General features: G+C 33.5%; 1 protein-coding gene and 2 long non-coding RNA genes across 4 annotated transcripts; 2 read left to right on the top strand and 1 right to left on the bottom strand.

The window, feature by feature from the left end:
* Positions 1-274: 274 nt before the first annotated feature.
* LOC107900669 (uncharacterized) lies at positions 275-3,556 on the top strand. Of its 2 annotated transcripts, XR_001684999.2 has the most exons (5): positions 275-989; positions 2,106-2,158; positions 2,233-2,403; positions 2,484-2,830; positions 3,189-3,556. XR_001684999.2 is itself a non-coding variant. In XM_016826336.2 (4 exons), exons 1-4 carry the CDS (start codon positions 570-572, stop codon positions 2,731-2,733), a joined length of 894 nt encoding a protein of 297 aa, XP_016681825.1. In that variant the 5' UTR covers positions 275-569; the 3' UTR covers positions 2,734-2,842. The 2 variants fall into 2 exon arrangements, 1 of the variants encoding a protein (XP_016681825.1); XM_016826336.2 differs by lacking the exon at positions 3,189-3,556 and having other exon boundaries at positions 2,484-2,842.
* A 1,918-nt stretch (positions 3,557-5,474) lies between these two features.
* Positions 5,475-10,545, top strand: LOC107900666 (uncharacterized). The gene is made up of 5 exons (XR_001684996.2): positions 5,475-5,562; positions 6,034-6,119; positions 6,463-9,911; positions 10,040-10,160; positions 10,246-10,545. It is a non-coding gene; the product is annotated as an uncharacterized lncRNA (long non-coding RNA).
* LOC107900667 (uncharacterized) lies at positions 7,948-12,057 on the bottom strand. Its single transcript, XR_001684997.2, has 3 exons — positions 11,085-12,057; positions 10,480-10,852; positions 7,948-10,379 (listed from the first exon to the last, which is right to left on the bottom strand). It is a non-coding gene; the product is annotated as an uncharacterized lncRNA (long non-coding RNA).
* Positions 12,058-13,392: the final 1,335 nt, after the last annotated feature.

Here is a 13,392-nt window from a genome sequence, read left to right on the forward strand (position 1 = left end):
TACATCTTAATCCTAAATCGGATGTGTTTCGGTTTAGAAGCCCATGTCAAGATCATGGGCTATTAATATCAACCTATTAACGGGCCTGAATTCAACCATCTCCACGTGTTAGGCTTAAAATTCAGCACGTCTGAAGTGTTTATTTATGGTCCTAAGCCTACTCGGTCCCCTTGTACATGCTACCCAGTACCCACCTTATCCCTTTACCTACTATTTATTCTTTAATTATTAAGAACATATAAAACCTTTTCTCAACGCACGAAATATACATCTGTATCATTATATAGAAAAAATGTACTGTTAGATTTTTTTCCTTTTCCATTCTCTCAGCCACGAAATAAACGGAAGATTTGAAAAAATAAAAATTAAAATGGTAACAATAAATACAATTGATTTGAACCACAACTCTGACACTCAAGTTTTTTCTTAAAAAAAATTCGATTAATAAATTAGGGTTAATAAATAAAATAATTATGTAGGAGACAGAGAAAATAGTGGTTGTAAGACAATGCTCACAAAGTCCAATTCCATCATGAAAGTTTCCACTCAGAAAAACAGTGTGATGTATTATGGCTCACTTACTGAGGCACCACTCTTTTACGTCAACAAGTGTGTGGACTGAGGCTCGCCTGCACCACCAAGCCTACGCTTCCATTAAACTCAGCAATCATCGTCAAGGAAGGTGGAAAATCTATGGCAAGAGAAGGGCAAGCGGGAATGGGTGTGTGGTGCAGTGCTGCACTTCTTCTTCTTCATCAGCAGCAGCAAAGCCGGGTGTGGAGCTGGCTGGAAATGCGGAGGAAGATAATAATGGAAGATGGGAAGAGAAAGAGGAGCAGGAGCCTTTGTATTTGGCAAGCGAGTATGGATGGAAAGTAAGGAGATTGGAGGAGGATCAACCCGAGATTAAGAAGGTTGCAGAAATTCAGGCAGAAGCATTCCACCAACCAATGGCCTTCTTTGATGATTTATTCTTTCAGTTCTTCCAGGTTTTCTTCATTTTCCTTCCATTCTTGTTCCTACATATTTCTTTTTCTTTGCGATTTCCTTTTTGTTTATTTTCCCGGGGCCATATACTTCGATTCACCCACTGTCTTGACTAAAATTTTGGCATAATTTGTATTTTGGAGTAAAATTAGCTATATGGTTTAATTGATGGGTTGTATTTGTGTAGTTCTGTGAGCTAAGATAATCACATATCATAAAAATTTTAAAACTAGATTTTCAATTGATAGTGAACAAATTTATATACCATATTAACCCGTAATCAATTAGTTAGCTTATACAACATATCAGTATATATAGAGGGTAAATTGTGACTGAATTACTAACGTTTTCTTCACTATCTTAAAAAAAAAATTACAAAATAGTTATTGATTATTCGATAATTTTCATTTAAGTCATTCAATGGAAAGCTTTCATTCTATTTTTCTTTTACAACTTTTTACATGAAATAGTTTTCACAAATCTATAAATTAAAATTCAAACAGTTTTCTTCTCCAATTTGTGACATTGATTATTATATCAATTTAGATATAATATATGTTTTTTTACTTGTCAATGGGTATTGATCCATCATAACATTTATCAAATTGTTGTTTGGAGCTCACTAGACAAATTAAAGAAAAAATTTAACAACTAATAATTTATCCATATATAAACAATATCAATGAATCAAATATTAACCGGAGGAAGAGAGGGGTCAAGGCCCTTATAATGGGAAATTGTTGTTTTAAATTTTGAAATTTATAAAATTTAAATTAAAATATGATCTTTTTAAAATGTTAATTTTTAAAAATCATAGAAATATAAGTCAAACACAAATATCTGCGCCCCTAAAAGACATTTTGGCTTGGCCCTGAATATTAACCTTCAATTAATTAATTAGGTAGCTAATAAATAATCTCAATATCTCTGAATTATTAAACAGGAGTACCCAACTGCATGAAAATCCCAAAGTACATATGCTACGATAACGCAATGGAATACATAATGGGGAAAGTAGTTAGGATTTGTATGATTTTTACTGCTAAATACGAAAAGAAAAAAAAAAACAGAAAGAAGAACAAATTAAGAGATTCAATGCACTTGTTGTTGATTAACAGGCGGAAGTACTGGCAGGGCTCATGTACAAACTTAGGAACTCACCTCCAAACAGGTATATAAAAAAAATAAAATTTCATATTATTACATGGATGTTAATTTAATTAATTAAGTATATATATTGAATAGGTATGCATGTTTAGTGGCGGAGTCTCCCTCGGATGCTAATTCTGAATCGAAAACAGAGCTAGTAGGCGTGGTGGATGTGACGGCGTTGAGAGACGAGGCTGTTCTTCAACACCTTCAGGGGGCTGACGAATACCTTTATGTTTCGGGACTCGCTGTTTCCAAACGCTTTCGGTACGTACCATATATATGTTTGTTTGTTTCTTAGCCATAGTACTGCGTGGGCTGTAATTATTATGGTTATAAATTAACAGGAGGAGGAAGATCGGCAGTTGTTTGTTGAAAGCTTGTGAGATGCTGTCGGTTTTATGGGGTTTCAAGTATCTTGTCCTTCGGGCTTACGAAGATGACTTGGGTGCTCGCACGTTGTACGCAAATGCAGGGTATCGAGTTGTCTCGGGTGATCCACCATGGTTGACTTCTTGGATTGGGAGAAGGCGTCGTGTTCTTATGATCAAACAGTCTAATTTCCTTAATCTTATTAACTCCACCTTTCAGTCATAAACAAGGACTGGGTTGAGAGACACATCAATATGGAAATAGCGCACATTGTTGTTCTTTGCAAAGAAAATATCACTTCAATGAAAAAAGCTTTCAAAAGGTTGTCTTCGTATACTTTTCCATATTTTATTTCCAGGTCATTAATATTGCTTGATTTCTCTCGAAAATGTGTATCAACCTCCGGCGGCAGCATTTTCACCCACCCCTAGGTATTAAAAAAAAAGAAAAAGAATATGCACAAAGATCACATTTGCATGTGTTATATATACACACGCAGACGCACACATATATCACCAATATAGTCTCTCTCAACCTCAAGTCTCCATATATATATACACATAATTATCAATTGTAGAAAGATTGATTCAAAACCACTTTTTTATTTTTTATTTTTGCTGTGTTAGTGGTTAGTAACCTTGGAGTTATGACATTTGGTACTTAAAACCCTCCGATTTCAGATTTCTTGGTTTCATAGACAACAATTCTGCAAGTCCGTTGGATGACATACGAAATGCCTTAGCAAAGTCATCACGTGGAGTTATAAGAAGCAAGCTACAACAACATTATCAACCTAAGAAGCTGAGTACGTCGCTACAACTTCAGCTACTTGTTAAGCTATTTGGCTAAGAATGGTGTTAATAGATCTTCAACAATAACAAATGGAGCAATAAAGATATTTTGTGAGAACAAAACAACAATCTTTGTGATAAATAACTTAATATTTTATTGGGATCTAGTGCTCTTATTGTAGTAATATCGTTAAATGTATTTGAAAATTTTCAAACATATTGATTTAATAAAATTCTTTCTATCATTCTCATTAAAATTTATTTTTGCATACAAAGTAAAATGTAAGCAAATATTAATTCACTAATTATTTAATATTTAACTAATATTAAGTTGTATTATGTGGTTAGATAGTAATACAATAAGATAACTTATATTAGTAGATAATCTAAATAGTTCATTAGAAGACAATTATGTCGTCTATCAAGTCCAATTAGAGAGGCATTTTGTCTTGAGCATCGGAGTGAATGGCTCCTAGAGATAGAGACATAAATGTGATTGTATAGACTGGCAATACATTGGACAAAACCTAAACATAATAAATTCTAGATTTTTTTATTGATTTATTCGCTTATGGCATTCATTGTGTAACTTATCTCAATTTTTAGTAAGTAACGGACTCTATGCGCATGACTTACATACTTTGATGTATTAAAAGCCTGAACTCAATTGGTAATAGATTTGGAAGTTGGTAAGTTGGGTATACAACTTCAGCATGACATAGATTCCCTTACAATAGTGGAATCCACAGTCCAATAAAAGGTAAATACTATTCTCTCATCGACGTTACATAATAGATGAAAAAGTAACATGGTCATGAGTCATTTGTCTATAACGAATGATTTAATTATTATTTATTAGTAATTGATTTTTTTTGAAGAAGATGTAATGATTACCATGTGACAAAGTAGGACCACATTGGGTAAACAGATTTAACCCAAAGAGATTTAAGATATTCGATAAGGGTAACACATAGACTTGTCCATGGGTCAGGCCACACCTAAAAATTGGGAGGGTCTGAGTAAAAATATAGGCCCCAAAAAAATAGGCTTGGATAAAAATAATGCCCATTTCTAAACGGTTGGGCCTCAGTAAGTTTTTTTTGCCTGGGCTCGACCCAGCCCGAATTTGAAAAAAATTGGTACTATTTTTTACTATTTTTTCATTATTTTGCTATCATTTCACTATTATATTGGTATTATATTATTTTTATTGTTTGGATATTGTATGACTCTTATTTTATTATTAATTTTGTTACTAATGTAGAGGTATTTGCTTGCTAAATTACACTTATTTTAGTGGTATTTAAGTATATATATATTTACAATTGTTGGGAAACATTTATTTTTTTATGTTTTTAGTGTATTTTATATATTATATTTTTAAATTTATTTTTATATAAAAATAATATAAAATTTTTAATACGGGCAAGCTAGGCTGAGCTCAATTTTTAGCATTTTTATCTGGGCCGGGCTTAGAAAAATTTTAGGCTCATTTTTCGGGTTGGGCTGGAGCCTAAAAAATGGGCCTAAATTTATTACTCGACCTAGCATGAACACGTCCCAACCCATGGACAACTCTAGTAACACACATATGGCAAAGTTATTGAACAAGCATTTAATAAATAGCTTTCGTAATTGTATATAATAAGGGAGAACTCAGTCATGGTACTTTAGTAGGATGACTCTATGACTAAATAATGTTGTAATTAATAGACAAAGAGCTGGAACTTAATTCTAATTATTTGAGCCTTAATTATATATATTCAATCGATCTGTCCTGTAACTCATTCTGTAACAGCTCGATTTTGGGTCTAGTTGAAACTGTGGTTTCGGGACCACAAATCTAACAAGAAAAGTTTTATTTTTATTATATTTTTATGGTCTACAATATTATGGGATTATTCTGTGAAAATTTCGTACAAAAATTTTGACATTTGGGCACTCAATTTAGTCAAAAGGACTAAATCATAATAAGTGCAAAACTTGAGTTCTAGAAACTATAAGTATTAAATAGCTATAGAATTTTTAGTGGAAGTCCTTATGTGAAATTAGCCCATTAATAAGTTAGTGGAAGATATTTGTTTGGTATTTTTTAAAATTAGTTTGAAAAGAAAAGGGCAAATTGGTAATTAAGTTAATAAAGGTATAATAAGACAAAATTTAAAAGCTATCGTTTTTTTTTCTTTCTTCTTCAACCGTTTATGAAGAAAATGGGCAGCCACGGATGAGCAAACATTCAGCCAAGCTTCTGTAGCCCATTTAGGTACGGTTTTTATCCTATTTTTTTATGATTTCTACGTTTTTGAAGTCGTGGTAATTCGATTTAGCTATTCCGTACCTTCGTTTCCAAAACTGTTAAAGTTTGAAAATTTTTCCATTGATTAATATATGTGTATTTTGATAATTGATGATAGGAAATGCATCCTTCTTGTTAGATAAACAACATTTGTAAAATAATTTTTGATAAAAATGTCGATTTAGGACTAAATTGAGAAATGTGATAAATTATGTGGTAAAAGAGTGAATAAGTGAAATATGTGGGCTGCTATACGCATGAAAAAGGTTCAATTAAGCATGGGTAGTAAAGAAATTGAAAGAAATTCATTTTACGAGCCTAGGGGAAAAAGTGTAAATATGACAAACTTTAGGGGTAAAAATGTAATTTTACCAAAAATGTGAAATTGAGCTAATTTGAATAGCATGATGAATAAATAATTCAAATGTTTTGTTATAGATCAAGGAAGACGAGATTCAGACTTAGAAAGGGGGAAAAACAAAAAATATGACGAATAAGTCCTTTTCACCGATTAAGCTACCGAGGTAAGTTCGTGTGTAAATAATGCAACATCACATTATTATGTATTTAATGTTTTCATATAGCATGAATTGTATAATTGCTTTGTGAATTCGGTTGATGATGTTCCAATATCGATTTGAGATCCCGTATAAGACCATATATGGGATATGACATCAATTTGAGATTTTGTGTAAGACCATAGCTGGGCTATTGGCATCGATTTGAGATTTCGTGTAAGACCATAGCTGGGGCTATTGGCATCGATACGAGATTTCCATGTAAGACCATGTTTGTGACATGACATTGGTACGATACATTATGTATGAGTTTTCTTGAGTATCCTTACTATTCCAAGTGGTTCAACAGGTAATCCAAAGATTATGTTAAAGAAAAGACAAGGTATAGTCATGTTGAAAGGATACAGGTATTTACGAAAAATTCATGAGTAATGAACTCGATGTATATTGGACATTTTGGCAAGAATGTAAATGAGTAAGTCATACTTATGAGAATGATCTTGTGATGACCTTGTGATTGTAGGTCTATACTTATGAGGTATAAATATGTAGTAAATTTGATTGATGATTGTGTGAGGCTTTTAGGGAAAATTAAATTGAGACATGATATGTTTAAGTCTTTGTTGTTGATGTATAGGTGAAATTGGCCAATGAATGACATGTAAATACATGATAATTATTAGCTATTGGAATAGCTAGTTATGGATATGCTTTGGTGTTATGTGTGTCGAAATAAATGTTAATATAAAGAAATCATGAAAGAGTAAAATTTGCAATAAAACAGTTTTGGATAGCATCAATTGTATAAATTTGAAAAATCACCAAAAATTGTGGGAATCATATTAGAGGTTGAATAAAACTTGAAACTAAATCTTATTGAGTCTAGTTTCACATAGAAGAAATGGTGTAAGCAAAAGAATCTCATATTATGAGATATTTGAATTTTTTGAGATAAGGTCAGAATGATCTCAGAATCCCCTGTTCTGACTTTAGAAAAAAAATTAAAAATTGTATAAAAAGAATTATGGGTTATAATTTATATGATTAAAATTCTTAATGAGTATATTTTTGGGAGAAACAAACGGGAACATCATCCGAATCCCGTACTAAGATGACTTAAAGAATAAATTAATTTCTTCGAATTATTATTTAATTGTTTGAAATTAAATAATTAAAGTTTGAAGTGAAAATTAAATTAATTAGTCACTGCGTTTTAGTGAACAAGCTAATTAAATTCATTTACTCACAGACTATAGTACGACAAAGTCTTCATGACTTTAATGGAATTAGAATTGGATTGAAAAAATAAATTAATTAGAAAATTAATTAAATTAAATAATATTTTTAAGAAAAAAATTATTATTAGATTGATAAATTATATAAATTGAATTAAAAACTAGATAACATATATAATTAATACCTAATATGAAAGACAGGCCTAAAGGCTCATCTCAGTAATAAGGGACAGCTACCCCAAATTCTAAAGATGGGTGCAATTGCCCTATGTATTCCCATGAGAGAATATGTGTGTTTTTTTATTAAAATAATATGATTTATTTACCCTTTGTTCAACTGAGACTAGTACATTTTTCTCTATATATAGATACCATTGTTTAGGTCAAAGGCACTCCACTAAAGTGTTGATACTCTGTAACGATCTAATTTTCGTTAGTGTTGAAAAATTCGATTCAAGGTCGGTTTTAATTAAATTGATTTTATCATAAATTAGAATTAAATAATTACATGTCAGATAAATGATTGTCGAGTCGAACTATTAAGTAAAATTAAATTAGATAAGTGATTTAATAATAGTACAAAAACTAAATTGCAAGTATCATTATTAATGATATATGCTTATTATAGATTTTGATCATATTTGCTCCTTTTTGACACAATGCCTAAAATTATCCATAGCCCCTAACCAATAAATAGGAGGATAATGCGCTTCAGCGCACTCGAACCTATGTCCTCCTACATTGGCAACAATGCCCATGACAATCGAGTTTGTTAGTCCTTGGTTTACATGAGAACGGGGGAACTTTGTTCATAACAACATCCAGAAGAGGTTGGATAGGAGGTTGCCAATTCAGCGTGATGGGATCTTTTTCTGACTTTTTCACTCAAGCATTTGCCTAATTCCATTTCGAATCACTGCCCTTTGTTGATTAATACTGTGTACTCATTATGCTATAGTGTAAAGTATTTCGGTTTGAGGCTTGGTGGATTTTGGAGGAGTCTCGTGAACTGGAAATTCGTTGTCTCTGGGAGAGCAATGTGGATGCAGTTCCCCATCGACTATCATTGTTTTGTTAAAGATTGAAATAAAGGGCCGCAAGTTTGTGCACTAGTCGGAATGGTGATCTACGTCGCATGCGCTCTCATTTAACAAATGTTAACATGGTAGACAAAGATGATGAGACTTTACTCGAGCTTTTGAGCACAAAAATTGAGTTGAATTTAGAGGTTAACAAGAAAGAGTTGTATTGGGAACAAAGGGCTCGAGTTAATTGGTTGAAGTTGAGGGGATCGAAATACAGGGTTTTTTCATAAATCCTGCACCCAGAGAAAGAGGGATAATAGAGTTGGTTATTTAATTTAGGAGGATGGTCGGTTGGGTGATCCAAGTCGTGTCTTGGCGAGGGTTGCTCATTGTATTACTGTTAATATGAATGTTGCGTTTATGGCTTAGTTTATGAGTGCGAATATTCTTTTTGCTTTGAAATCTATGGCTCCAACGAAGGCCTCAGAATCGGATGGGCTTCCTATTTTGTTTTATAAAAAATACTGGCATATCATTGGTGTTGATGTTGGTCAATATTGTCATGGCATCTTAAACAGGGCATGTCTTTTGCGGCAATTAATATTACTCACATTGTTCTGATTTCGAAAGTTTTGAATCCAACCTGCAGACAACAGTTTCGATCTATTAGTTTATGTGTTGTCTCGTATAAAATCAAGTCAAAAGTCCTGGTCAATATATTTCAATCAGTTTTGCACTTGTGTGTTGATGAGGCTTAAAGTGCATTCATTACTAGGAGGTTGATTACGAATAAGCATTCATTCCTAGGAGGCTGATTACGAATAACATTATTTTGGCCTATGAAATCTTTAATGTGTTTTGATGAAAAAGTAATGGGACAAAAGGTCACTTTGCCTTAACGTTGAATATGAATAAGGCTTACGATAGGGTGGAATGGGATTTTTTGAAGCAAATGATGTTGAAAATGGGGTTTTCCAACCGCCGGGTGAATCTTCTTCTTCATTGTGATCACTTTATTACTTACTCAGTGACCATGAATGGGGAGGTAGGCCGTCAGTTTTCCCTAGGGCGGGGACGTCGGGAGGGAGACCCACTTAGTCTATACCTTTTTCTTATCTGCTGTGAAAGGTTGTCCTCCCTTATGCAATAAGCGCTACGTGATAATATGGTTCATGGGGCTCAAATTAGTCGTGGAGGCTCACTGATTTCGCACTTGCTATTCGCAAATGATTGTATACTTTTTGAGGAGGCCACGATTGGGGGTGCATTAGTATTAAAACAAATTCTTTCCATGTATGGGTGATCCTTAGGGCAGTGTCTCAATTTTGACAAGTTCGTTATTTATCTCAACTCCAATGTTGAAGAGTTTCTTGCAGCTTCTATTTTTACTTGTTTAGGGGTCCGAATCTATACTGAGCTTGAGAGGTATTTGAGATTGCCTAATATGGTAGGGTGTGTTAAACAATAAGTTTTTCAAGGGTTGAAAGACTGTATGCGCTCCTAAATCAAAAATTGGTGTGTCAAGACGTTGTCTAAAGGTGGGAAGGAAGTTTTTATCAAGAGCATCTTACAAGCTATCCCTACTTTTACTATGTCTTGTTTTCTATTACTTGCATCTTTTTGCACTAATTTGGAAAAAATAATTAGTCAATTTTGGTGAAAACAGAATGGAGGTCAAGGCGGTATGTATTGGTGTGCTTGGCCTAAACTATGCGCTTTGAAGCCCGATGGTGGCTTGGGATTCCAGGATTTGGAAAAGTTTAATATTGCTCTGTTGGAAAAACAAGGTTTGTGTTTGATTAAAAACCTATTTTCTTTGTTAGCTTGTGCCATAAAAGCAAAATATTACCCACGTGATTTTATGCATGCTAGTTTGAGAGCTTACCCTTCTTACCTATGGAAGAGTATCTGGTCTACGAAGGGGTTGTTGCATATGGGCCTTTGTTGGCGCGCGGGAACAGGATCCAATATATGGATCTTGGATGATGTTTGGATTTCGAGCTTGCCTGATAGATGTTTGCAACAAACTGGGGTTAGTTCCCCATATTTACTTTTTTCGGAGTTCATTAGTCATTATTCAAGGCAATAGGACGAGCAAAGACTTACCAGTGTCCTGGGCTGAGCCATTGCAAATAGGGTGTTATGTATTCCCCTTGCTCAGGATGCCCATGAAGACTTCTTAGTTGGGGGGTTGAGCCTTCAGGAAAATTCTATGTCTGTAGTGGTTATAGACTCCTTATTCTTCGAACTATTTTGAGACTACAGACTCTTATAAACTATTTTACAACAAATTATGGTAGTTGTAACTTCCGACAAAAATCAAAACTATAGTATGGCGAATTTTCAACAATTTTATTCCTAACTACTATAACCTATATAACAGAAGATTGCGGGCATCCACTATGTGCCCTTGTGTCTCTGCCGAGACTCTGGAACATATTTTTCGCAATTGCCCTTCGATTTTGGATATTTGGGAGTCCTACACATTACGTGGCCAAATGAATTATCGGATGTCTCATTTCATGATTGGCTACTGTATGTTTTCACTGTGTCTACTGGTGAGGTTATTTGGGAAATGGTGTGTACTTTGCGGTTTATATGGCATGCGCGGAATTGACAGATTCATGACAATGATATTATCCAAATGCATTTAATTGTTCGTAGGGTACAGGTCTATCTATTGGAATATGACGCGGTAAATGAGAAGTTACCTGGTTGACTGATCGGTGTTGAGCGGTGGCGGTCTCCGAATCTAACATGTGTGTAAAAGTGAACTTTGATGTTGTTTTCCATGCGTCTGCAAAGACTTCCTGTGCGGGTATTGTCATTAGGGATCATTTGGGCATGGTGATGGGTCCACAATCAGTGGTCACGTACCTTCGTCTTTTGCTGCAGAGGCCCTGGCTTGCTATCATGGATTCGACTGGTTCTGGGGCTGGGGTTGCATGAGGCTATTTTTGAAGGTGATTCTCTCATGGCGATCCGCAAGATCCTATCTCCTTATCATGATATGTCGGCCCTTGGGCCTTACATCAAAGGTATCAATGCAATGGCTGTGTAGTTTCGTTGGTGTTGATTCGTGCATGTTCCCCGAGCTACAAATCAGGTGGCCCATCTATTGGTAGCTGCGAGTCTCCCGGGAGGGGATCATGCTTAATAGGCGGGAGGGGTGCCTCTCTTTGCTTCGACAATAGTGGATAATGATAGTTGTGCCTTCCGATCGGATGAGTGTGGGAGATGGAGTATCTTTTTACAAGGATCTGATTCGGGGGTGGGGATTGGAGGTGGGAGGAGCTCAAGAGTTTGTGGAATCCGCGGGGTTGGGGAAGAGTTTGATCGTCTCTGTTGGGGTACAGGTTCTCGTTCGTTAATCAAGCCTCTTGGGTGTGGTAGGTAGTGGTTCGACGATCTCTTAACGGTTACCGGAGAAGATTTTCTGATCTGTCGACATCAGTGGCGTCCCTTCAGCTTTTTGTTTTCTTTCTAGAAGGTTTAGATGACAACTCAAAATTAGGATTTGGCATTGCTGTTTTTGCCTTTTGTTTGGGGCTGTTTAATCTGGACTTTTGTTTGGGTTTTTAGGGTTTTTTTTTGGATTTATTTTTTTTCTTTGTTTTTGGACTGTTTTCTGTACTAGTTTCGTTTTTAATCAAAGCCCAGTTTCCTTTAAAAAAAAATATTTCATCAACTATTTGGTCATCTTATTCCTTTCTTAAACTCTCCTTTCTCATTCGCAAACAGTTGATTTGAATTAAATGTTTGTATTAAATTTTCATTCATTCAACCACAACTAGAGCAACCCACCCCTCCCTCGTGTTTCAGCCATGTTGGACCATTTAACTTTTCTTTATTTATTAGTATTATTAGGAATTTTTTTGACAAAGCTACCTAATTCTACCATATATAAAATTCATCTAGAAAATAAATAAAAGAGTCTTTATATAAAATGACAAGTTTAGCACATGTTCTTGGATAGCGGCTGCATCATCATATTGTCTATTCAAATTCCTAGGGCTAAACTAATATCTAATCTTTAAATTTAGTTTCTTTTTTTTCAATTTCCATCCTTTAGTTTCGGGATTGGGAATTTTTTTTAAAAAATTTGATAATGTGGTACTTCCATGTAAATTATAAATATATATAATCTAAAAATAATATAAATATAAAAATTTATTGTAAAATTATAATTTTAAAAAATTAAAAAATTTTAAGTGATGATATGATTCAATTCTAAAATATCTGGTCATCACACTTTAATTAACCCAAATTTAGAGATAAATTTGAGAAAAATTACCAAAATTTAAGACTAATATGAATTAAAAAAGTCTAGTTTCAAGAAGTTTATTTATAAGTCAAATTTCAATTATTGGTTATTATAACATCTACTACGTGTAAGTTATAGACTTCTGTTTTTACACTCTAATTTGGAGTTCAAAATTACTTTTTATAAAAATCTTATGCAATAAATATATTATCACATGTATAATATCATGTCACCTTATTATTTTCACATAATATTCACAAAAAATTTATATCATTTTAGTTAATGGATTTAAAATTATTGTTTTGGACAAGATTAAAATTTTAAAATTTGAAAAATATATGAACTAAAAATAACCAAATTGAAGAATATGGAGTAAATTCACAACTAATGTATAGTGCAAGGCTAACAACATAATTTGATCCTAATGAGTTTAACTATTATTGTTGTTAGGACTGAAATTGCAAAAATAAAAAAAGTATAAAGGCTAAAATTGACTAAATTAGATTACATGGACCAAGGCGGTGACAAGGGACGGTAGGGCCCGACCCCCTAAAAAAAATTAACTTTGGCCCTTTAAGTTTTACAAGATTTTAATTTAGTAAATGATAAAATTATATTTTGACCTAAAAATGATAAATTATGATTTAATCATTTAAAAACTATAAAGATATGAAAAATTAGAATTGTGAAATTACATTTTAACCTACATAAAAATATATCGACGGAAAATTTTCTGGCTTCACCTTTGACAAGGA

The sequence above is a fragment of the Gossypium hirsutum genome, chromosome D08 (genome assembly GCF_007990345.1).
Source record: "Gossypium hirsutum isolate 1008001.06 chromosome D08, Gossypium_hirsutum_v2.1, whole genome shotgun sequence".
NCBI lineage: Eukaryota > Viridiplantae > Streptophyta > Magnoliopsida > Malvales > Malvaceae > Gossypium > Gossypium hirsutum.